The 26,527-nt window shown below is 35.1% G+C and overlaps 1 protein-coding gene across 1 annotated transcript in view; it reads right to left on the reverse strand.

Annotated features, from left to right (window-relative positions):
• The window catches only part of LOC146167995 (uncharacterized), a 57,269-nt gene extending 32,981 nt beyond the window's left edge, over positions 1-24,288 (reverse strand). The window contains exons 1-36 of the mRNA XM_083394833.1: positions 24,157-24,288; positions 23,057-23,135; positions 22,023-22,162; positions 19,820-19,946; positions 18,675-18,835; positions 17,476-17,672; positions 17,383-17,387; positions 16,920-17,090; positions 15,303-15,418; positions 15,080-15,194; positions 14,855-14,988; positions 14,635-14,775; positions 14,221-14,325; positions 13,737-13,889; positions 12,083-12,178; positions 11,538-11,702; positions 11,043-11,190; positions 10,670-10,833; positions 10,289-10,402; positions 9,624-9,819; positions 9,139-9,287; positions 8,872-8,996; positions 8,420-8,626; positions 7,561-7,779; positions 5,704-5,837; positions 5,513-5,625; positions 4,545-4,665; positions 4,323-4,408; positions 3,674-3,828; positions 3,438-3,521; positions 2,979-3,093; positions 1,942-2,121; positions 1,503-1,568; positions 1,142-1,243; positions 472-609; positions 322-405 (exon numbers count right to left, since the gene is read on the reverse strand). Coding sequence (XP_083250959.1) covers positions 322-405; positions 472-609; positions 1,142-1,243; positions 1,503-1,568; positions 1,942-2,121; positions 2,979-3,093; positions 3,438-3,521; positions 3,674-3,828; positions 4,323-4,408; positions 4,545-4,665; positions 5,513-5,625; positions 5,704-5,837; positions 7,561-7,779; positions 8,420-8,626; positions 8,872-8,996; positions 9,139-9,287; positions 9,624-9,819; positions 10,289-10,402; positions 10,670-10,833; positions 11,043-11,190; positions 11,538-11,702; positions 12,083-12,178; positions 13,737-13,889; positions 14,221-14,325; positions 14,635-14,775; positions 14,855-14,988; positions 15,080-15,194; positions 15,303-15,418; positions 16,920-17,090; positions 17,383-17,387; positions 17,476-17,672; positions 18,675-18,835; positions 19,820-19,946; positions 22,023-22,162; positions 23,057-23,135; positions 24,157-24,204 — 4,653 coding nt within the window. The 5' untranslated portion in view covers positions 24,205-24,288. The remainder of the gene's footprint in view (positions 1-321; positions 406-471; positions 610-1,141; positions 1,244-1,502; positions 1,569-1,941; positions 2,122-2,978; positions 3,094-3,437; positions 3,522-3,673; positions 3,829-4,322; positions 4,409-4,544; positions 4,666-5,512; positions 5,626-5,703; positions 5,838-7,560; positions 7,780-8,419; positions 8,627-8,871; positions 8,997-9,138; positions 9,288-9,623; positions 9,820-10,288; positions 10,403-10,669; positions 10,834-11,042; positions 11,191-11,537; positions 11,703-12,082; positions 12,179-13,736; positions 13,890-14,220; positions 14,326-14,634; positions 14,776-14,854; positions 14,989-15,079; positions 15,195-15,302; positions 15,419-16,919; positions 17,091-17,382; positions 17,388-17,475; positions 17,673-18,674; positions 18,836-19,819; positions 19,947-22,022; positions 22,163-23,056; positions 23,136-24,156) is intronic.
• Positions 24,289-26,527: the final 2,239 nt, after the last annotated feature.

Here is a 26,527-nt window from a genome sequence, read left to right on the forward strand (position 1 = left end):
AATTATGGAAACATCGTAGACTTCACTGATAATAATAGATCCAAACAAAACCTTAAAGACTACAAAAAATATCCAAAACAACTTTATTCAACAAGCTGCTCTTGTTGAAGATGGTTGATTTTGATTTTGATTTTTTTTATTACCTTTGTGGTTTTGTTTGGATCTTGCGATCTGGAGAAAAGACCAACAACTGGAAATGTCGGAACAAGCTTAGATTCCGATATTAACAAATAAAATGAATAATAATAATATTATTATTTTCTCCCTTCGTCAGTGGGTAAAGTTACCCATACAAAAACAAGTAGTATTATTAAAATCTACTTTTTCTATTTGTTCCAGAAGGTCGTCATTCTTTTTCTTTTCATCTAGCATCACTTGGTCAAATTCCTCCTGAAGAGATTTAATCTTTGCTTCGTGCTCCGACACAGATATCATGAGTTTCTTCTCTTCATCGTCATCTGTGCGCAACACTTGTGCTTCTTCGAAGGAGTCGAGCTTCCTTTGTAAAGAGATAAGACCTTCTCGGAGTTTAGCCTCTTCCTGCTGGTGTTCCGCGATCCTTGCGTCCATCTCGTCCTTGTGATGTTGTTCCAGGGTGGCAGTGACCTCCTGTCGAGACAAATGATTTTTTTAAGTGTTGCTTTGCATCAAAAATGTTCGGAAAATTTCCCATGTCTCTAAGTAATACATGTGCAACAGTTTCTCATGACGGGCCAAATTCGAATATGAACTATGGCCGCGTGCTATTCATGTTTTATAAGGAGGAAGTTTGAATGTAAAGAACAACATAAATTGCAAAAGTTATCGTATGCGCCCTTTTTTACATTTTTTAGCTTCGTATTTTGAATCAAGAAAGCATACCTCATTTCATCACAAAGAGCTATATGCACGCCATGGCCATTGGCCAACAGTAGAAACTTTAGAATGCATTTATTGGCAGTGTAACATATAACAAAGTCAAAAATGCCAATCAGTTTCATCAGAATCAACAACATAGAGTATACCTTTAAAATGGGCTACTGGACGAAAGCTATACGGCATACGCCCACCCAAGTAGCATAGGAAAACTAGGTTGGCCACCACTCTATGGCACTACCGATAGATATGGGCTGCTAAACAAGCGCGAACACCATTTGTGTACCTGGAACTTCAGCATATGCTGGGAAACAAGTGACGACTTCAGGTCAGCAAGCTGCTTTTCTTGCTCACTTTGAAGTTCTTCGTATTGTTTTCCAAGCTCGTTCTGAAATAAAAAGATTATGCAAAACATAAGACTTTTGATAATTTAACATGGTTGCCATTTTACTGTTCATTCATTAAAAAAGTACTGTGACACGACCTTTAATTCTAATAATAAAATGCAAATATGGTCAATGTTTTTTTTAGAATTTAAAAAATGTAATACGATAGTTGATATACTCAATGTCACCATTTTAGTCGTGTCTATATATAGATACGCTATTAGAAGCATCCATATAAAACTGTTCAACTGTAAATGTTACCTTTAGCTCCTCGGCGTGTTGCTTTTCCTCATGTACCTCGACCAGCTTGGTTGCGACAACCTTTAACTGATAAACAAACAAATCAATTAAAAGCATAATTGGCATAGGTTTTAAACACTAATACATGTTAAATACGATGCGTTAACTGTCCTAATCCGCTATGCTATGTACACGTAAACCGTGATGGTTTGGTCTACAAGACTATATTTAATATTTTATTATTCAGCTTTTAGTGTTAGTTTTAGAGATTTTATTTTATTAAGAACTTTGATTCAACATAAAAAAAGTTCTTCAGCATTCAGCAAATATATTCCTCAGCATTAACGGCACTGCTGAAGTATAGTCAAGCATTTTAGCAGTCTACTTTATTGTTAGTTTTGTACGTATTACCTCAGAGTGTTTTGTTAATTCCTTTTCACAAGCTGTCACAAAAACTTACCTCCTCGTTGTGAGCTTCTTGTAAGCTGGAAATATCTGTCTGGTGCTTTTCCGTCAGTTCCAGTTTAACTTGATTGAGCCTCTTTTCGATTTCTCCTTCTCTCCTCAGAGCTTCCTCCTTTTGCGAGGAAGTGAATTGTTCCAGTTGCTGTTGATGGAGCTTCACGAACTCCTCCTGAGCCTGAAAGAAAATAGCTTATTACAAATCGGTTTGGCAAATTTTGATACGAAATCCGATGGACATGGTTATTCTAATTTATTTATATTTTCTTTTATTTAATAATAGTGGCAGTCGCAGTTAACGCAAAATATCAGTCAAATCGGCATTACTACATAGTCTATCGAAATTCCATTTCAAGAACGTGTGTATTAAAATTCTAGATTGCCGGTTGCCCAAAAAGCACTATACAAGTTCTACAGGCGCAAACACATATATAGTGGGCAGAATAATTAGCACTGATTTACTTCCTTGCTATAAAAAAAAAACAAAAAAAAAAGTTACAAAAAAAAACGCTAAACTGCTAATTTTAAATTCCAACGACGACGAGACAAGCGATGACATCACAAGCTGCTAAATAAATGGCACCGATAATGTCAATACGACGTAGTAACCGAGAGTCATCAAGATATCATTTAAGTTGTCTACTACAGCAAAACCTACTACTAATTTTACTTATAAAGAAAAATCAGGAAATGAATCAAAAAGCGAGCCTGCTAGAAATATTTGATAAAAAATTGCTATTGGTTGCTCTTGTTATTTTATTAATTTATCATTTGGAGCTATTACGTAAAATAATACCGCATACCTGTACAGAATTAAGGCATTTAAAATTTAATTTTAAACAAAGTTCCAATAACAAATCGCTAGCCGGGCCTAAGTGTTTTTTTTAACTCTCACTCTCAGTACAACAGTAGTGCGTTCATATAAATTCATTCTCTTTAATGCCGAAGTTTAAGTTTCTATTTACTCACTGTTTCGTATTTTTCGACAGAAGTCGGTTTAAAAAATGACTGCAAAACTATTTGACTTGCTTATACCTGCTGAAATACTTGAGCTTGTTTATTCAAAGCTGCTTCTTGCCTTTGTTCGTGTTCCTCTTCAAGGCGTTTCCTCGAAGCCTCAATCTCATCTTCATGTTGATTTTGTAGAGAGCTAAATCACCCAAGACAGTTTATTACTAAGCAAAATGGAAACATTTTTTATATCAGTTAACTTGTTCTGTTGGCTCATAGGAAACACGCAACGTAAAAGAGAAAACATTTTTTAAATCGAAGCAAACAGACCAAAACACTAACAAATTTGTTTTACTTGTGAAAATATTTTCTCAAGATAATGGACATTTCGCTGTAGTTGTGATTTATTTGTTGGTGATATTTAGTGGCAAAAAGGTTTTATTGAAAAAAAAAACATTATTACAAATGAAGTAATAGTGGTCTGTTTTTACACTTGTCATGTCACAGTGCTGAATATTTCCGCTTTTTATCAACAATAGTTACCGAAGATGTTCGGTGTTTCCAGAATCCAAATCTTGAGCAAGCTTCTGGTACGATTCCATGCTCTCCTTAAGCTTTTCGTTTAGCCTTAAAAAACTTGACGTAAAAAACTGGTTGCTAACGTTTTAAATGGACAATTATCTTAACATTGTCGCAAATATAAAACATTTCACATGGAAAATATGCAATGTTCCAAAAGTGTTAACAACAAGTGTTGAAAAAAATCTTGGTGAACTTACTGCTCAACCTGACTTTCCATTTCTTCTCTTTGCTTCTTCCAGGTCGCTTGTATCTCGTCTTCTCTATCCTTTTTGCCTTGAATAGCGACTTCAAGCTCTCCCTGGAGCTTCTCGAGTTGGGCGGTATTCTCTTCCGACTGCTTTGCAAGTGAAAGCTAAACCAGCAAATAAAAACAAACCTTTCACCAAACGACTTGAAACCAATGTGCAACATGTGTGTCTGTTATTTAACTAAGATCGGCAACTTCGGTAGTCGAACTGGCTAACAATAACGGCTCTCTGCCATAGACGATCGCCATTTAGCGTTATTGCCGAAATTAGTTTGCCAATAAGGATTGACTTGAAGGCAATTCATTGCATGACAACTTGTTTGTATAGGATCCTTGGTTTCGAATCAGTCTAATAAATCCAAATAAGGAGTTCGAATATCACCGCAAGCTTGCTTTCTAGCGACCAACATCTTGTTTACAAATAATCCCTACTGGCAAATTAGTTTAGGTAATTCGGTGTTACAAACCAGCGATATGTAAAAAAGCAATTAATTTAACTTTACAGCGGTGCTAAAAGGTAACCAGACAAAAACATTCAAAGCATAATTTACATTTGAGTTGTCCAAGGTAAAACGTGCGATCGCAGTTTAACGTTTTACCTGTTTTTGTTGATGTAGCTCAGTCATCATTGCAGCTAACCGGGTCTCCATCGATGCTGACATCTCGTCAGCTTGTTTTTTCATTTCTATAAACAACGAGTAAGTAACGCAATTGCTTAGGAAAGCATGTCCATTACCCAGTTTAAAAGTAAAATATAAATAACTAGTCACATTTTTTGGAGTACTTATTATTTAGAAAGAGTTTATTTCCAGTAGGCAAACCTTCAACGTGTGAAATTTTCTCTTCTTGGAGTTTCTCCTGAGCTTCTGCCTCCATCTTGTGCTTCAGGGAATCCATGTCGGCCTCAAAAGTCGTTTTAAGAATAGCGGTTTCCTCTTCGACCTAAAAATATAACATCAGAGAAAAATGACTTTTTTATGAGCTATATATATTCAATGGTGAAAATAACGGCCCAAATAGACGTAAAAAGCGACATGCTTTATTGTTCAAACGTTTCGGCAAATGCTCACGCCATCATTAGTGATATGAAGGCCACATCAGTTACACCCGTTTATATACACTTTAGTCGCATAAAGGAAAGATAAAAAGGTGCGAAACAAGCGTCGCAAAAACGATAGATAAAAAGGATAGATAAAATGTGGCCATGAGCATTTGCCGAAACGTTTTAACAATAAAGCATGTCGCTTTTTACGTCTATTTGGGCCGTTATTTTCACCATTAAACTTATGAACAGATCCGTATATAGTGTTCCAAAATATATATAGATAGTATCACGCAAAAAGATAAAATGGAAAACGAATTAAAAAACAGGAAAGATTTAAATTCGTACATTCATTTAAAATAATTACACTTTAAGACAAGAGGCAGTTTTGTGCACATTTGAGTGACTTGTTCACAGCTATTATGAAACAAGTCATTGTTTAATTAAATGTGATACATGGGAAATAATAATTGAAATTCGTCTTCTTAAGACGCTGAAATATTGCTGGGCGAGCGACAAGAATAAAATAACAATTGCATAATTTTTATCTTATTTGAATTTGTTACGGTCGCCAAATAAACGAGCTAAAATTCCAATATAACCATGTGAACAATGTCTATCGAAATAAAATGTTAGTAACACAATTGTTAGGTCCGAAGCGTTCTATTATAGATACACTAATCGAAACGTATTACCACTTTTATAAAAATCCTTAAATAGTGAAGATATATTGAAGGAAAAGCCAACCTGCTTTGCTGTATCAGATGCACACTGAAGTCGAGTTTGATTAATCTCCCGCTGATGTTCCTCATTTAGTTCGGCAAGAACAGTTTCCTGCTTCGCTCGCAATTCTTCGATAACTAAAATTTATCAACAACTGGAGTTAGATTGTACGGTTCAAAAATATTATGTTACAAAACAATATATAGCAATATTACCTTGTTCGAATTGTGTTTGCAATTCCTCCAGCGCTGAATCTTTCTCCTGTTCATGAAGTTGCTTGAGTTCCTCCAAAACCTTTGTGTGCTCATCAACTAGCGACTGAATGGCGCCCTCGTGCGATGAATTGTTTCTTAAGTAGAACCGCGTAAAATGTTAAACGTTACACCAAATGATCATCACCACGATCATCATTGTTAACCTTATTGTTTTATTTTATTTAAACACTGCTCCTAGTGGCGCGCTTTGCCTAGATACGTGTCTCGTTTAAACGTGTCTCGTTTGTCCTTCATTTGAGACGCGCCTGCGTTAGTGGTAACATCTACTCTGTTGCGGTGTAAGTTAAGTTTTATATTTATTCTGTGTTAATTATTATTAGTGTTGATAACTTTGTGTAATTCTATTTGAATAAGGAACTAAGTTGTTGTTAACATCATTGTGTTTATTGTCTGTTTTTAATAAAATAATGAAGTATTACAATAAAACTGTTTTAAAAGCTTGTTATTATCTTAAATGGTTAGTTTTGTATATCAAACAAACATATTTTTTTTTCTGCAAGAGTCACAATGTAGCTTGATAACGAGCCAAAAAGGTCGAGTGAATCGACATCATCTTTCTCAAGACGTTTTGATACCTACTTATATCATCATCAGTTAATGTGCTTAAAAAACATTCAAACGTCACTTATAAATAGTGGAACGCAATTCTTATCATTCTGAGCTTCTCATCAATTAGCACCTTCAGGTGTTAAACAGGTACAGCGGTGTTGATACAGTAAGCCCGTTTATATGCACCTTTCGCGGGCAGATTAGATTAAGGTTCAATCCGGATTGAAAAGTAATCCGTTACAGCGTCGTAATTACATGGCGCGAAATTCAAGCCAGCTTGAGTGTACAAACTGCACTGATATGCATTATTACGTAATATTCAAGTAAACCTCTGACGCACAACCGATTTTTCGGCTTAGGCAACTCCTTGTGGTAGCAATCTATTGCTGCTAAAATTGAAAAAAAAAACAAGAATTACTTGAGTTTGGTTTGCCGAAGTATGTTTTGTATAGTGCTTCAGTTTACCTGGCACACAGAATATAAGAGCAGGAAAGTTAAGCTTATGTGTGCTGGTTAACGCTATATACAAGGAGTGGACAAATGAAGGTGATGAGATTTACCAAACATGACTAATGAAAACTGTATTTGGCGCTGGCCTAAAATCCTACCACAGCGTTGAGACAATTATTAAAGCAATGTACAATATTTGGGTGAGGGTGGGCCAACTATTACTATTTAAACCTACCCAGACCCGCATCCTTTGTGGGTTCTAGACCAGCCCCTCTGTCACCAATTAGTATTCAACGAGTGTATGTAATATTCTTTCCTTATGCGCTAAACTTGTTGTTTTGTTTACGACTAGCCGTTCGTGTTACGTCATAATGCCCCAAAAGTGGCGTGATGTTTACTGCGTTAAAGCAGGTCATTCTACATTAAACGATTTCGGCCGTCAGCGAAACGAACAAATTAAGCGGCGAACGGATTGAAAACCACTCCTTTTGACCGATGAACAAACGAGAGAGAATGAATTAACGAAACAGATTCGAATCCGGCTTAAACGTGCATATAAACGGGCTTAGTGTCAACCTTCAATTTAGGGCTGGAGTCTTGAATAGATAATGACTCAAGTAGCCGCAATCTAAACACGTCTGGAGCCCCTTCGAGCACACCAAGTTGGCAAAAATCAAGATAACGTCGTTTTACTCGAGTTTTTTGGCTTTGAGATTCATTGTCAAGCCAATTTATTTAAGTTATTAAAGTTTGTAAGCACATAAAATATTCCAAAAAACAAGTAATACCACTCCACACCTCTCTAATTCCTCTTGCACTTCGCTCAGCACCATCTTTATTTCGTCCAATTGTTGCTCGAGGATTCTGACAGCTTTGTTATCGGAACTTGATCTTGAGGAAGATGAGGAGCTGCTATCACTGTCGTTGTTTTTCTGCTCTTCCAGGTCGATCTCTTCTTGGTCCAGGGGAGTTTCGCTCATCCCGGACATATCAGATACGTGAGTCAAAGTCAGAGCGCTGGAACAAGGAAAAATATCAAAATGTTTGACCAGGAAAAGCAGTACACAAATATAGTTTTCGTTAAGATTTGTTGTGTCACGAATAGAACAGCTAAATCAATTTGGGCATATTTTATGTTACTACAGGTTTTAGTAATTAGTCTCGTTTTCGTTTTAGTAAGCAAGAAAATAAATTTAGTAGTAGACAGTTTAAAAACTAATGTTTTGGGGTGGCTACTGGCTATATTAGAATTTAAACTATATTTAGTTGTATTACACAAAAATGAATTTTTACATTTTTGCATTGAATTCTTTAACTCACATTTGCGAATCACTCAAAGCAATCCTGAAAAGATGTAAAGTGCTTACAATATAAGTTTGAAACGAAAACAAAGGATAATTAAAATATTTTTTTAGGATTTAGTATATTCGTCCAAAAGTAATTGTTTTTCTTTTAAGTGCTTTGGACAATTTTAGGAGGGGATATGTCCTAAATTTTTTTAACTTTATTGGGAATCTGTTCGTATGAATAAAAAAAATGGTCAACAAAAACAATACTTGAAAGGTTTCAGGACAAGCAATATGACAATGAAAACAAAGTTTTTAAAGTTCATCATCCATTGAAACTAATATAATACAACCCAATCACTCGTTCTTGCCTTCTGTAATCTTTGTTGAGAGCGTGAACGTTACTGGAGTCGTAGTCTGACATGGCAGACATTGCGGACACGGAACGCATCGGGGAAGACTCGAGCGGCATCGGAGAGGAACTAATTTCCGCCAATTTATCCTGGCTCTCGTTGAAGTCTGTCAAGAGCTGCTCCAACTTCTCTTGGTAGGTCCTCGTTTCTTCTTCGTGCTCAAGTCTAAAACGCGACGCAAGTCCATGGCGTAGTTTTTAATTCAGTGACACCACTAACACAATCAAGGCTTTCAAAACAAATCCTTTTTACCATTTGTGTGAGCGTTCTCGGGCAATTTCATTGACAATTTCAAAGAATATGAATTAACTGTTTAAATGACCATTTTAACATTCTCAATAGCTGATTTCATGTTAAAAGTTGTATTACATTAAACTTCAGTTTATTTTGCCTGAAATATCAGAACTAACCTGATTTTCTCCAACTCGTTGTTGTGGTCCTTGATTATGGCATCTTTCTCCTCTGCAAACTCTTCTCTCATTTTTTCCAAGTCTTCTACCGACGAATTTCTTGCCAGAAGCTGACTCTTTAAATCCTGCCAAAATTACAATGCAAAAAAAAGGTTGCTGAAACATGGCAAGAAAATATTCGCAGAAACGATGTCACCGGTGTCAAAAACAACCGTAACTTAAAATCGTCATTTGCCGCCTAAAGAGCGATTGAATTAACAAATTTACCTGTAAGTCATTACGTGATGTTCGCAGACCGTCGATTTCGATCTTCATGGTTTCGACTGTATTTTCATGACGTTCCTTAAGTGCGGCAAGTTCCTCTTCCAGCTTCCCAGTTTGTTCGTCGTGCAAAGTGGCCAATCGTTTCTGGCTCACTATATAAAAAATATAAAAATTAAGAAGGAAAACAAAAGTCTTGTAAACATTTTGCAACGCTATGCCAAAGATATGCTCAGACAACCGGTCGAAAATCAAAGATTTTCATTTTTAACATATTCATTAAAAATTTTCATAATTTCTGCTTGTATGTGTGGAATAAAAAAACAACCACTCGATTTTAGGAATATATACCAGTATTATGTTCTATTTCAGCGTCAGTTTGTATGTAACATAGGACTTGCTAAAGCTAAAAAACTAAGACAGAAAGCACACACAACAACGAACCCTAAAACTTTAACGAACGCAACAGATAAACATCAGTGTCGACATACTTTCAGCATGAGCGAAGATTTGGTCGCGCTCCTGTTGTGCAAGTGACAGCTCTTCCTTGACGGTTCGAAGTTCTTGCTCGGTGTCGCGACGTATTTCGAGTTCCTGCTGTAGCGTGTCTTGGCTGTTACTAGCCTCCTTCTTCGCCTCCTCCAACTCTGTTGACAACCTCTCCGTCTCCGCTTGTAGTCGAACGATCTAACGTAGGATTTCGTACGTAATTGGTTTGGCAAATATGACAACTCGCTTTATTAAGCTTGATAATGAATTGCAAAGCCAAAAAGGTCGAGTAGATCGACATCATCTTGATTATAAAGATGTTTCGATACGAGCTCGTATCAACTTTAGTTAATGTTAACTATGTTAACAATATTCTTTTTTTTCTACTCGATCTTTTTAGCTTTGCAATTCATTATCAAGCTACATTACAGATCAGTGCATAGTGTACCGATTGCTTTATCAAATTACTATAATTTCGTTTGAAAACCTGATGTATTACTGCAAAAAAAGTTTGTACAGAGGTGAGAGGTAATTAGTGCCAAACTGTTTTTAAAAGCTTTAACACGAAAAATGCAAAAATAAGAAGCAGAAAATTAAAGTATTGAAAGTATAGTATTGTATTGCAAACTTTATATTAAAAGGGATAACAACTTGCAAACAATTATACCTCTGCGTCTAAAGATTCTGAACGCTGGCAAGCCTTGGCCAGTTCTTCTCTTGCCGAACTTACGGCTTCGGTTTCATAATCCTCTTTATCGCTCTGCTGCTTTTGTAAGTTGTCCTGTGGGGGAAACAGTAATAATAGAGAGTTGGCAATCAAAAGAAAACGTGTGCTTATCGGGATTAGGAAAGTTTTACTTCAACTCTCGAGAATATAACACAACGCAAAAAACACCGATTTGTACGGAGGTGGAGATTAAATTACAAAAAAATTATTCGAACCACGTGCCAGATTAACAAAATGCTTATATTCGACATTAAATAGAAAAAAAACGCAAAATGATTCAATGTAAATACGTTGGGCATGAAAAGTAAATAAAACATAAACCTCTAATTTCGCAACATATTCGGTGTGTTCGTGCTGTAATGTCTCTCGTGCATTGTCGAAGTTAGATTGCATCTCGGCGACCGCTCGATCAAGTTCTATCCTTTGTTCTGCGAGAGAAGCTTGGCGACTTGCTTCATGTTCTTGCCTTGCCTCTGCAAGCCGATCTAATCGAAAAAGTTATTCGATAAAAACAAATTTCAGATGAAATTTAACAGAAAAAACTTCTTTGTAAAAATCCTTCCAAAAACGATTAAAATATTGTTCAAACAAAATTTATAACGTTACTTGCATTATGTGCAAATACAACGTATATAGAGAAACCATATAAACCTAAGAATGTGTTACGTTTAATTTTAAATATCATTTGTGTTACCATCTAGTTCCTGTTGATGTTGCGACTTTAGGTTTCGCATGTCGTCAACATGTTTTTCGTTAAGTTCCACTTGGACAAGTTCATTTTCCTGCTCCAACCTACGGCGTAATGTTTCAAGTTCCATCTCTAGCCGATTGTCAAATTCTTCCTGTTAGCATGTTAGACAAAATAATTGTAAAATGCAAATCACTAAATGTCCATAAGAGTTTTGTCCTCATGTAATTTCCTGACTGCTGCAACACAAAAAACGTTTTTTTTTCGAACTGAGAAAGCGTATGTAGAAAAGTATTCAGATTTGCAGTGAAAATCCTTATATAAACTCGGTTGCATTTAACATGGGAAATACTTGATTTGGCGCAAAACGTAAACGTATTTATTGTAACGTCCAATCATATAAGTAATATTTAAAACTATTTGCGCAGATCAATCAACTGCATAAATATGTTCAAGAAACGCACACTCTTGAGTTTTATATGACGTTTTGGTATCACTTACCTTCTGTTCGAGTCGAAGTCTCTCCTCCGCAAAAGCTTTAACCTCCTTAGATTCAACTCTGAGTGCATCCAGCTCCCTCTGGTGGGAAGAGAGCAACTCATCCATCTTATTCTGGTGCTCTTCCTCCATCCGCACAATTTCGCGATCTCTTGACTTCTCGTGGACCTGCATGGTCGGATGTAATAAGTTAAATTAAAACGTATCCGTTGGATGCCATGTTGTTGGGTTTTCGTATTTGTGTGTTTTTCTTGAAAAAATTATATCTAGAATTCGTTATAAAATAAATAGTAGTCAACTTAAACCTAATGAAGTTTAAAACCTGCTGTTTTTACAGCAAACTGAGAATTAGATTGTCAAAAAAATAGAAAATAAGACTTTATATTTTAATAAAATAAAATTCATGCAAACCATGCATAATTTAAACGATAATAAAAGAGGAGACGTAATCCCGTTGCACAAAATTATTTAACCTACAATTTAATTTGCATAACCTACACGACAGATACTGAACTATGAATAAATTAAACAAAAATGGTAAAGCTTACGTCTTTGACATTTTCGAGTTGCTCTTTCCTGTGTTCTTCCATCTCGAGACTGGTAGCGTCCAACTGTCTCTGCATCTCCTGCTTTACCTCGTCCATCTGAAACAAGACAAACCGCATCACGTGTCAGAACCTTATTTGTTGCAAAGAATGGCAACCGTGGTAACCCCCGGGCCTACTTTTCCGATAAGGTTCTGGCACACTAAGTAGCATTTGCAGCACTTCTCGGCGGCCGAAACGACGGCGTTCGCAGCTGCGCAGCCACGAAAGTGTTCGTGCTCGCTCACATCCGCCAAAGTCGGGGTCAGACTCCTCGAGTGCGAGGCGTCTTCCAAGTGACAGAAGCAGCAGCACGACGGCTCCTCGATATCCGTGCTGTCGCTGTTTTGAGCGAGCTCGGGCGAGAAAGGACGCGGGCTTAGCGCTCCAGGTCCGAACTTTATCAGCCTCAGTTCGCTGTCGGACATTCGCGAAACTACGCGAACACATCCGCACGCAACGCACTGACGCATCGTTGTCTGCGAGTCGCCCGAATTGCTGCTGTCCAGTAACGACGACAATCGCTGTGCGTCCGGGTGAAAGCGGTCCATTGTAACTTTCGCCTGAATCTGACAAATACGAAGACGAGAACGCAAAAATGCTCGACTGGGACTTCTGCTTCGCTCGCATTTCGCTCAGCTTGCAAACGCGGAAAGAAGTGAACGGGAAAGTCATGAAAGTTTAATTTGCCAACAGCGCGCAGATATCAATAATGCACAGGTGAGTGGAGAAAGAGCTCGTGTGGAAACAGGGCTCGAAATGTTCAGATTTTATATATTTCGCCGTAAAGTTTTTATTTTTCTACCGAAAGCGTGTCTCCTATGATGCAGATAAAAATTAATCATAAAATATTTGCCACCAAAAGAGTTTAAGTATTAAACGAAATATTTGTCGCTTATTAATTTTTTACTGAAATTTTGATCTCTGTATAGAGCGGATACCCACCCTTATGCAGGTTTCAATAAAGGAGCTCATTAATTTAAGTGGACGTAAGTCACGTAACTGATGTATAATTTTATATATTTGTCGGTTAGTTTTTGAATTATGGAACACTTAGTTGTTATAGTGTAGCTCATCATACACAACTTGTTGCCTTCATTTGCGCTTGATATAAAAAATAAAGATCAAATAGGATGGTTTGCAAAACCATGTGGTATAAAATTAAGTAAACAAGCAAAGGAATTTCTTATTTCGAGGCTATCTCATACTAGGAAGATAAGCTGAATACACCTTCTTATAATTTTAATTAAGACTAAATAATATACAACCTTTATTTGGCAAAACCGACACAGTGGAGAGAAAATGTTTACAGTAGTCCTACTGCTCAAATCTAAACTGTGACTAAAAATTTTACTAGTTGTGATTCTGTGGGTATTCTATCTTAAATACCAGTTACCTAGAAAGCTGTTAAGTTTAACAAATACAAGTAAAATATTCAACTATATAAACAAGAAATATCTTTTGCTCATAACAAACAGACACAGTCAAGTTCACTTTACATAGCAAGTTACTAAAATACATTTGTATCATTGGAAAAAAATGTTTACATAACCAACAATACAACATCAATAAAAATACGTAATGTCATGAAAACTAGGTCTACTAATTTTAGCATTACCTGTCTATGATGTTGCGAGTGAAGATGTTTTAACTCTTCTGAGTGCTCTGTTTTAACTTCTTGAAGATTTTTCTCATTTTCTTGCTTTTCTTTATCAATGATATTTTTTAAAGTAGAAATTTCCTCTTCCAGGCGACTCACAGATGTGTTGTTCTGAAAAATGAGTTTAGTTTTATTATTTATGAATATTAAGTAGTTGAAGTGACATTAAACATAATAAAATAAAGCGTAGCTCCAAATAAACACACATATATATAAGGTAAAATAGAAAGGCTGTATTATAGTTTACATTCTTGACAAACAGTATAAAATTTATTAAAAAAACATTCGTATTTAAAAAAAAAAGTCCTCAGGTTTAAGTTGTGCAATTTTTATTTGTATATTATATAATGCACTTGAAAAACTTGACGAAAGGTAACCACTGTAGCAAGTGCATAAAAAAACCTTCTATTGCCAGACAATAGTTTATTTTTTATCAACTCACATTCTGTGTCTGTAAGTCAACTTCAGTTGTGAGTTGCTCTACCATCAGTTGAGATTTATCGTAACTGTCTTTAAGTGCCTGAAGTTCATGTTCCAGTGAGGACGTCTTAATGACCTGGAAAAGTTGAACCTAGCAATTATGGATAACTTGAACCTAGCAATTTTTTTTTGGAGAAAAATAAAAGCCAGTGTGTTCTAGCAATGACAAGCAAATGTTTTTCTCTTTGTCTATAGTAAACACATGTTTTGATGTGGCCTTTTAAATTCCAATAACATTCCAATAGACAAATTAGTGGATTGGTAATACTTCTGTACAACTTTTTTACACTATTTAGTGTGTAGCACAAAAGATTCATGTTATTAAATTTAACAATAACTAGATATTGGGCCAACATTTAATATCACTGCGTTGTACTGCACTGACCGTTGCGGCATTGGATTCTTCCTTTCTTTCAAGATCATCTCGCAGTTGTCTTTTCTGTTTCTCAGCTTCCTCTAAACGTTGTGTGGTATCCGCAAGCTCTCCTTGGTAACTTATGAGCTCATCTTCCAAATCCTAAAATTTAGATGTAAAATTGATTTCATGTAATCGAATTGTACAATTCTGTTGATAATATAAATCTTTGAAGAAAAACCTTAATCTGTTTTTTAGATGTTGCAGAATCCTTAGCTTTAGTTTGTGAATTCCTTAGTTGTTGTCGCAGGGTATCTCTCTCTTCTTCAAGTAGTTCAAGTTGTTTGCTAAATGACTGCTGGATTTCAGAACTTACTGTAAAGAAGAAATAAAAATAATACAATTGATAAGTAAAGTAAACCTACTTAATAAGGTATACGTTAACCTAAAGTTACAATTAACTTACCAGTATCAGACATTTCCAATCTGTGTTCAAGGTCCTCAACAAGAGTTTTTTCTTCCTGAAGCTTAGTCTCATATTCATCAACAGTGCTGACAAGCTGCTGGTTTAACTGAATTACCTACCAGAAATACCAGAGATAAAACGAAAGACGAGATAATATTTTATTTATAGGTAGTTTAAGTTGCTTTAAAGACAAAGTCCTATTTTTTAAAATAGCTTTTTTAACCTCTTTGTCATGATCTCGCTTCAGTTTGTCAACATCTCGATATGATGTTTCCAATTGAGACGAAAGCATGGCAACTTGCTCACGAAATGCACGGATATCCTCCGGGTCATACGCTGCTGGATTTCCCTGTCTTTCCATCTAGTTATACCATAATAAATATAGAGATTATTATGTGCATAACGTAAAATTGATTCTTATTTAGAATTTAAAATTGACAGAAACCTGACAAACTCTCTAGTAGGGATTTTCATCTAACATTAAGATGCACACTTGGGTCTACTAAAATCTGAGTAAATCAAGGCTTATACAAGATATAAAACATAAAGTTTAGGAATCAAGCACAATCTTTGTTACAAAATTCCACCTAATACAAAATATTACCTTGAATATCCGTTAATGCAGCATACCTAAATCAAAACTCTTTAACAGTCAACCAACCATTGAAGCTAACATCACAATGGTTTGAATAACAGCAGTTGGAAAATATGCCTATCACTGAAAGCTATGACGCTGGAGTGCTGAACGACTAAGCACCCAATCATAACACTCTACAGTTGTGATTGTGCAAACTAAGGAGTGTTGACATTAGGAGTTGAGGAGAGAGTGCCTATTGTACCAACTGTCAAGTGACAATTGAAAAATGGCCAAATCCAACAAAATATCAATATTATGTTAGCCACACAAAATGTGAGCTGCTGACAAAAAACAGAACTTTTTGTTTATATTCTGTAACACTTTCATGGTGATATATATTATTCTAAAGACCAAAATCAAATTTAAAATAGCGGTTTTGTTAAACGTTTATCTAAGTTTTGCAAGTATGTCAATTATATATTAAAGTTATTGATAAATTATAATATAAGAGACCTATGAATACTGCGAATGAAAAAAATTTATAATAAAAACTTTGTGTAAGATATCAGGTTAAGGCATACTTTCCCCAGAGTAAACCAATTAAAGACAAAGTTGTATCAGTTCGCAGCAATGTGCTACAAAAAGGTATAAACAAAAGCTCAACAAACGATCAAACTTTTAAACGCCCCACTCCAAACTCTCACTTAAAAGCTACAATGCTTTTATCAGGTTTTGTTTTCTTTCAGACAAGAGCAGCGTAGTGAAACCCAATCAGGCGTGACTGTACCAACGGCAGACATGCCAACAACAAATAAAGCCGGTAAATTTAAATCGAACTGGAACAAATGGCAAATATCAGATGGATACATGGGAAAATTTGTTCTGGGCAGCCCTGTATTTATGTAGTAACATTTAAGTATTGATACAGGTAACACAATTTGGCTATTTATTTCTTGGATAAATTGTACTAAATCACCCTAATACATGTACTAAATCACCCTAAAACAAAATTATAACTAAATTAATACTTGTACTGACTGTTAAAATTATCTTCCTTAGCATCTTTTACTGGAAAACCTTTTATGGTTTTACTTCAGTTAATATTCATAACAATGGATTAGGCAGGCTTGAAAAAAATATTTTATAGAAAATATATAAATGGCTTTCTACAGCTGCAACAGGTCCCACAGGTAAAAATGAAAGACCTATTAATATAAAGGTTCGGAATCACTGCATAAAACCAAAGTTAAAAACATATGTAGCAGTGTTTAGTATAACTCTTTATAACCTGTTTGAACTGTTTTGTAGCAGTATTTAACGCCTCCTCATGTTCCTGTTTGATAGCAATGATTTGTCTTCCATGTTCTTCTTCCAACTCAGCTCGAAGAATGGATTTTTCTTTTTCAATCTTCTCATGCAGGGATTGCAATTCAGCTTTTAAATCACAATTCTATATGTTACAACTTGCCACTAATTAGTAATATATTTTGCAAGACTTATAAAAAAAATTGTGGTTTAAAAAAGCATTAAAGAATATGGGTCCATAACTAATGACAAGATGGTTGCGCTTGTTTTTTACTATTTAAAACTGTTTGACCTCGAGTCCTCGTTGTAAAATAGCAAAAGTACATTTTAAGTTACTACTGATGCCAGGCCAGTCAAGTAGGAACAACAAACTATTAAATGATACAAAACAAATACATTAAAATTTCCTAATGTCCTCCACATGTACTTAAAATTTGCTGAAAAAAATGCTAACATTACATTTAGAAAAATGATTTTTGGATTAAATTTTTTGTATGTACTACCTGAAGCATACTCTTCTGAAGAAGCAATATGACTTAAGCTTTTTTCAAGTTCTGACTGCAAGGAGCGACATTTGTCTTCCGCTTCTCCAGCAGCTAGGCTCTTTTCGGCCAGTTTTTTAGCCAATAATTGCATAGCTTCTTCCTGCCTAGCCATCGAGTCACGGTACTCATCCAACCGGTTCCTGGTCTCAGTTAGTTCCGTAACAATCTATAAAATAAGTTTACAATGTTGCGTGCCTTGACTGTTAACTCTTTGTATAAATTATATGAAATGTAACAGCCTTATGAGTAGTGGCTGTTAATCAAGGTTGTTGTTTCAGGGGTTCAGGGCTTACATCCTAAACACTCAGTTTATTTAAAGCTGGATCAACAATTATTTTTTTTATTGTTCCAGCATTTAGTTAGTTTTCATCAAAAACAAGTAAATAAATTTGAGTGACACTGACTGTTATACTTTTAATATTGACTCATTTTTATATACCGACCTAGTGATGAAGGTTTTGATTCCTACAATTTGTCATCGAAAAACAACAACACTCGATTGTATTATAATTAAATGTGGAGATTTTTGTTTGGGGATTTAACATAAAATTGTAAAAAGGAAAAACAAGCTTTGAAACCATATTAATGCCCTCGGCACTAATTTTAACAAGGGTTCCTCTCTGGGAATGTTTTGACGGGAAATTACCGGGATTTCCCGCGCATTAACGATCACCGAATCTCATAAAATTTTTTATAGCCCCGGTTATTCGGCAACATAGCAAAACTTAAAACTTGTCGTTTTTGACTGATATAAAGAAAAATATATATATATAACCAAACCTATTAAAGTCGTTGCCTGAGTTGCTTTATCTGCGCTTACCAGCGGAAAAACTTAACTAAGTTTATTTTACCAATAAAAATGCGCCTTGCATGCGCTTTTTTTTAAATAAAAACTAATAAGGGTGCAGCCTTAAATACTAGAAGGTCTTGTAAGATTGCAGAAGCAGTACTACAGAACATAGATGACCTTAATTAAATGTTTGGAGCCAATATAAAATAATTTTAAACATCAAAATGACGTAATTAGGTATAATTTTTCCCTGGAATTTCCATTTTTCAATCCCGTTTACCGGGAGTAAAAAAGCGGAACCCTAATTTTAACATAAATGGTTTTGATTCTGGTTAAAATATAAATAAAACAATAAAGGGTAAAACAGTGGAAAGTAACCTGGCTAGGCTCAGTTTCAGAATGCATGACAGCATTTGTGGTGTGAGTCAGCTGTTGCTGAAGTTGTCGTACTTGTTGTACGGTGTGTGAAACGCTATCACGCAGCTCACTGATGACACCATCTCTCTCTGAGATGCTGGATTCCAGCATTGCGACTTTGCCTTAAATAGAAAATGTTTGAAAATCTACCTATTTGTTTAACATTGATCGCCTATTGCCAGCGTTCCAATAATTAGATATAACTTGGGTGATTATTTTTTAACCTAAAAAATAATAAATTTTGACCTAAAAATTGCCCTAGAAATATATTTTCTGACAATTTTTTTGATCTATTATAAATACATTGATTTGAACAACATATTGTTGTTTTGAGCACTGCATTAGTGTCTTGGCGTTGTCAACTATGCATGTTTGATGTTTTACTGACAACCGGTCGAAGACAAATCAGTGTTTGTTTTTATCTTATGCAAAACTTAGGAAAATGCTTAATTGATTTTTTTGTCATTTTAAAAAGACAAACAACTATAACATGTCAAAGAAAAACAATACACTGGTTATTTTAGAAACTTGTTGTATAAACAGTTGAAATACAAGGTAAAAATACCTGCAGAAAATTAAATAAGACCTAGCGTATTATTATTATCGTAATAGAAAGTGGGATAATTGCAAATCACAAGCAAAAAAAGACAGCAAAAAATACTCTTCAATACATTTGTCCAAATCAGATACAACTATCTGAAGCAAAATGAAGTTCAAACTACACCTAATGACATAAACTAGGCCTTGGGTGGTTAATTCTGCTGGCTTAAGTATACTGTATATTGCTCAGATAATGATATAATTCAGTTAAAATGTGGTTAAACATAATTTTGAACTATTTTTTTTAAACAGGACAACAATTTAAAAATGCTGACTATATATATATTTTTTTAATTTGTAAACGATTTATGTTAATTTTTTATAGATTTTGAATGACAACAATTTTAACAAATTTAGACCTAACATGGAAATTTTGACAAAAAGTAAAACAATAATCGCCCTAGATACAACCTAATTTAGCATGTTATATATTCCATAAAAAAAACAGTGGAAAAAATTCAGAATTTCTATTTTATTCTATGTTCAAAAGTAAAAGTTAATCTTACTGTTATTTCTCAGTTCTTTGTTTTCAACTGTCAACTTTTGTAAAGCTACTTGTTGATCTGACACAGTCAGTTCCAGCTCCTGAATTCTTTCAATTGGTGATAGCCCAATGTTAAAGCCAGATTCTTCCTTTAAAAAAACATAACACAATGTTTACAATTTAAATATAAGTGTTGATAAGGGCTATGCTGGTTTTATAAGAAACATATTTAGTGACAATTCCATTTCGTTGTACAATTTCTGAATAGCAAACAAGTAGGAACAAAGGGTATTGTATGTGTGGTAACTCTACTGATTAGAAACACACAACACACATGCAAATCTTTACTTATATAAATAATAAAAAAAATACTAAGTTGCCTTAAATGTGATATAAAAAATACTTTGACTACTGTGCGGCCCAGTACTAGTGGCGTTGCCCCAGCCATGTCAATTGTCAAGTTATTAACATTGCAATAAGTGTGTTAATTTAACGAATCTACCTTATTTTGCGTAGTTCAACAAAATGTAGGAATCCCCAGAATAAGAGTAACCTTATAATAATACAAACTGTTTGGATGTGACATTCATCCATTACCATTGGCTTGACAGACAAAATACATTATCCTGCTAAAAACCTTGTGGTGAGGTTAACAAAGTTTCCTTAACGAAAAATGGTTGTCAGTGTAATAAAAAAAGCTGTGGCCTCTACTATTACATATGTTTTAACATGTTCATGTAAATTTTTTTATAGCCGGTGATTTTAAATAATCATGGAGGCAATTTACCATGAAACTAAACAGCAGGGTTATGTATTTTGTTTAAAATGAATTGGTTATAGTGCGCTACACTTGGCTAAGAATGTCACACATTCAAGGGAGTTCCCCATTTATCTCTGTTTGTCTGGGTCAATTTATTCTCTTTGAACTATTAGCAGGCTACTCCCTTTGCCCTGCAATAAACTTCTTTTCCTGCTCCAGTTTGTGAACATTCCAACTGATCGAACGGAAGACATATCTTAACAACCGCTATGAAAAATCACAACGTGAACACAAATCTCAACAGCATACTTTTGCAATTACATAGCTTTTAGCTTCGCATTTTAATGTAATAAAGTGATCGCATTTTATAACAAACAGCTTTCGGACCCCCCCCCCACCCTTTTCGTAAGTGACATTATCGTTTTTTTGTTTGTTTTTCTCTGAATTTTACTCACCGTCCGAAGCTGCGTGTTTTTAAATGTAATTGGGTCACGCGTCGCCGTTTTTCGTCATTGTTTGGTCGACCGTAAACGCTAGATAGTTTTTCTCTTTCGCCTTTCGTTATTCGTTCGGGTTGGCTTATCAGAAAGTGTGTGTTCGACCATTAATAATATAAATCAAGCGGTTTCCGTTTTTTTTTTTCTTTGAAAACGTCGAGTTAGACGGTGCTGATGTTTCATGCTGTTTGTTGTCTGCGTTACTATCAGATGTTGGTGTAAGATTGGGGTCAGCAACCAACTGCAATTCATCGGGCCCGTCGCCTCTGTGACAAACTATATACGAGTTCATTTCAAATACTTTTTGACTCTTTTAACTACGTATGTGCGAAAAATTTTCGCGATTCGCGCAAATCATCTTACTACTTTCGGTTTGTTAACGTTTTGATGCTGTATTTTGAACTAGATCAGCGCTTCTTTACCGATGCGCCGTGGAAAGCTGCTAAGTGCGTCGCGGACAAACCGAAAACGTATTCAAAAATATTTGACATACATTTTTCAACATTTTTTTATTTTCGGCAATGTAATAAAAAAGAAATGCCGTTATACCAAAAAAAAAAATCGCGTTTTGCAGCTGGCGCCTGACAGGATTGTCGATAACGCACGTGTTCGCTTTGCGTCTAAATGTTCCGTTTTCCAGGACGTTAATTGGCTGTTTCAGATGATTTTTTCTTGTTTATGACGTCATTACCATCGCTATTTTATGATGTCATATTTGTCACTATTTTATGACGTGATTAACGTCAGACGAAAAAACAACGCATTTCTGGATACGCCCCTGTCAGGGATGGTTTGGTTAACATCTAACAATGCTGGAAAAGTATGACAACGAAGTTACCCTCACCTTTGTAATAAACAATTAAATTGGACGGCGTCAGTTAAGGATTGTGGCAAATGATAGTGAGCTGGCATTTTTCAACTATAATATCTACATCAAGCGCTTATAACTAGTTAACAACAATAAGGACCTCAGTTGATATATCATCAGCCGTGGTGGTGGATCGTTCTGATTCATCAGATGGTGAAAGAGCCCTCAAGCTTGTGTCATCGCCAGTCTGTACAGCAGTACTGTCTCCTGCTCCAACCTCCTCAGAATGAGATCCGTCACCTGCAAACAGGGCCGATTAAGAATTAGGCTACTAAGGCTGTAGCTTTAGGCCCTGGAAACATTTGGCCCTTAATTTTTTAAGGTTAAATTTTTGTAAAGCTGATACTGATCCAGATCCAGTGCCAGTACAGTACAGTTTTTACTTAGAAACGAATGACTGAGTCGAGTCAATTTCTGCCCTGTGTGTGAGCATAAATCGTTTCATGCATGCTTGCAAAGTTAGCCAATCTCTAATAAACAGCCTTGACCTACCATATATGTTTGTGTTTACTTTTAAATTGCCTTTGAGAGTATATTTAACACAATTACAATTTTGTCTGCTGACAGTACTCAGTGGGCCCAAATTTAGTAATACATTAGGGTTGTTCAGATTTAACTTTTAAAAAAATTTATGTTTTCTGCTTGATTTCCCATTATGTGTCACATAAAAATAAGTTTCGTAAGTTTTCAAAACAATTGGACAACATTTAGGGGCTCCGCAGACACCCTAAAGTTACCACACTAAAATCTGGGACTTCCCCTAATACGATACTGTACATTTTTCTCAAAAAAACGCCGAACCTTGTAATTTTTATATTAAACAATGGCAAGAAAGCATCACTAATCTATTTTCCAGTTTTATGTAACTTAAAATGTATTCTTTAAGCCCCCAAATCCCTACTTTGCCCCATTTTTGGAGCTGTCATTTAATTTGTCACATATATGCAATTTGATCTATTATTGATTTACTATTGATCATGGTAAAATTGTATGCAGAGCAAAATAAGTTGCTATTGTATATATATATATATGTGTGTGTGTGTGTCTAAATGTCTGTCTATAATGATACACAACAATAGTATAACATAATATAACTTAAATGTAATTTTTAGTAATGTGTATGTTTTTGCATACGAGGGGTGACCGCCGTAGGTTCATTTGATCTTCTTTTTTTCTTGCTTGCCGAAGACCTCTTTTTTCTGAAGCTAGCAAGCTGAAATAAAACAATTGCAGTTAGTGGTAGTGGTACCAAAGCGGGCTGAGTAATGTGTTCAATTTTGCCAAAGTTTAATAACAGTTTCTTCAAATAACATTTGTTTTTACTAACTGAAATGCAAGTCAGGGCACTAAAATTGCTGATTTATTTAGTGCAGTGTGGTGTTTATATTACCCAGAGTATTTCTACTGTACTGTCTAGTATGATGTCCTGATGCATGTGACCAGTGTTTTAAGGTGTGACCAACACCCCAAGTGAGCAATCTGTGCCGTTTGCAAATCATTCTATTTTATTTATCTTGATACTAGCAGCTTGAATCACACCATTAAGTTATTGTATGTGAGATTTACATGTCAATATACACAACAAGCAACGACAACTGAGTGAAGTGACTGCCTAGAGTTCAAGAAGTTGAAAGACTCGTGTTTTAGCGGCCAACTCTTTAGAAGTTAGATTAGTAAGCAAGAAACATGTAAGACACATAAGCAGCAATCAGTCTTGGCTTTAAGGACCAGAACCTTATCTTAGCAACCCCAACCACTAAAGCACTACTAACTTAGGCTTGTAATTTACACCTTATCAACACTGCTTTACCTGTTCAACACCTTAAGCTCATTAGCGCTCCAAGTATAGAAACTCAGAATGATAACAATTTCGTCGTTCAGTTGTTTTGAAATTTATCGTTTAATTTTATCAAAAAAAAATTAGTTTTGATTTATGTTCAAAGTCATTTTAACCATATTATATCTTTATTAGAGCAATATACGGTATAAAAAACGTATGATTAACGACGCCTAGGTTATTTAAATCTATGTATTTCTAACAGGTCAAAATTTTGTCAAAATAAATTATTTTTAGGTCAAAATTTTAACTTTTCAGGTCAAAATTTCCTATTTTTTTAGGTCAAAAATTCGCCCTAATTATCATGCTACATTATAGATCCATGCATAGTGTACCCAAGAAAAATATTTGCTTGTTCAAACTATGCTACTTGAAATTTATATTTCTAAAAAAATACCTTTGCCTTTCCAGCTTCTAGCTTTTTTTTCCTTTCTTCCTCATCCATTATAGCAACTTAAAATGTAGTTTACACTTAAATTTTTAAGTTTTAGACCAAGCTTTACAAATGCATTTGCATATAGAATACAAAACTAAGTAACACAACCAAAATTGAGTTTATTTAAATCTTAAATAAAGTAAATATGTACAATTCAAAACGACAGAACCTTTCTCAAATTTATGCAAGGTTCCTAGTTTTATCAAAGATGCTTGTATAGCTTTATTCAGATAGTTGGCAATTTTATTATTGCAAATTGCATTTCGTTTCTAGATACGATTAATATTTTTATAACCCATATTTGTTTTCTATGTCTGGGATTGATAACTTCGATATTGGGAAGACGTTTAATCAGTTTAAAAATTCAAGGCTGTAATAAACTTACTGCTAAAATTTTGGGAAGTTGCTATTTCAGCGGATCGCTCTTTTATGTTTACACCAATACATGATTATTCATTGATTTAGGTTGGTGTGGTGGTGGTAATTATATTTATTTTTCTAAGTTTTGCATAATTTTAATGTATTTTTAAATAGCCTCAGGAGGTGTCTATAGGGTATTTGATCGGACCTCTCTTTTAATCTTGCATCAATTAGTCATTATATGTGGATTTGAACTACTTTGGTTTCTGGGTGAATACCCTCTTCCTAAAATTTGTACAGATGCAATAACACTACTTCTACAATTTAGCTGTCTGTAAATAAATAGCTACCTAAAAATATAGGCAAAGCTGAAGTTTTTTTTTTATATTTTAGCTCATTCAATTTTGTATTGCTAAACGAATTTCAAAGCGATTTTCATTGAAATGGTGGGGCGAGGCTACAGCTGTCCCAGGTTGGAAAGTAAGGCCGGGGATAAATCCCCCGCGCATGTAAAATGCGGTCAGCGTCAAATAATCGCTCAAACGCGCGAAACTTTCGTCGGGTTAACGTTTTTTTGGAATATAGTACTCCGTTTTCATCCATGCAAATGTTACAAATAACGTTATTACGGCCGCGCAAATTTAGACGGATTTAAAGCTCCAAACTGCAATTTAAAGCTCCAAAATCCCCCCGCGCAAAATCTCAAAGTTTCTAATCTGATAGCTGGCGACGAAGCCAGTCTGTATCCTGTGGCACATGACTGTCACATATTTATGCCTTTCCTTGCAAATTCAACTTTGACAACTGGTTTTGTTACTGTTAAAATAAATGGCGCTCTTTCACTATTGTACGTAAAAATTAATAAAAAAAAAATTTTCTTTAAATGCCGCATACCACAACACATATTGTTTGGGTTAGCGTTTGGTTGAGGGTGGGTCAAGTTATTATTAATAATAAACATAATATTACTTGACCCACCCTCACCCAAACGATAACCGGCACCCTAACCCAAACAATATGCGTTGTGGTATGCGGTATTATTATTTTTTTTTTTTGCATAACTTTTTACGTACAATAGTGAAAGAGCGCCAAATAAATGTGGTAGGATTCTAGACCAGTGCCCAGATCCGTGCATGGTGTACCTAAAAAGCAATTACATAAATAGGATAAAGCTGGGCGCTCGTCTAGAATCCTACCACAACGAACATTATTTTGGTTAGGGTGCCGGTTAGCGTTTGGGTTTGGGTGAGTCCAGTAATAGTGTTAAACAATATTACTTGACCTACCCACACCCAAACACTAACCGACACCCTAACCCACATATTATGCATTGCTTAATAATCATTTCAACGTTGTGGTAGGATTCTAGACCAGCGCCTAAAGCTGTTTATAAAAACTCATGTTTAGATAACGTGGGAACCTTCTGTTTACATAAATCGTTCATTTAAACTTACTAGCAAATTTGCGCCACCTTGCAAATTTATGTATTTAATCCACTCGACCGTGACTTAAACAGTAATTTTTCTCCTCTGGGAATTAAAGCGTCGTTACATCAACGCATATCTCAGGCGTTGGTTACATATCACAAATAAAAACATATATTTTTTTTCACAATATACTTTTTTGGAATACCAATTTTCTGTTGATAAAAGTATTAGTTTTAAAACGCATGTTTTTAAACCAAATTAGGCCAAGTTTATCAAATATTTTGTCTTTTTTTCTTTTATTGAGTGATTGGATTAGATAAAATACCCGGCGTTACACAGGTTAAATATATTTTCTAAGTGACAAAAGAATAAAGTAGTTGTACGAGAAATTAATCACTCCTGCAATACGCGCGATAATTTGCGAAGTCAACCTGAATTGCGCGTGGCTTAAACCAATGACATTGCTTATTAAACCAAGTAAAACTATCCAATATGCATTGAGCTCTTTATCACTATTGGATGTTTTGTTTTTCTCTGACAGTTTA

The sequence above is a fragment of the Ascidiella aspersa genome, chromosome 1, assembly GCF_963924565.1.
Source record: "Ascidiella aspersa chromosome 1, kaAscAspe10.2, whole genome shotgun sequence".
Lineage (NCBI taxonomy): Eukaryota > Metazoa > Chordata > Ascidiacea > Phlebobranchia > Ascidiidae > Ascidiella > Ascidiella aspersa.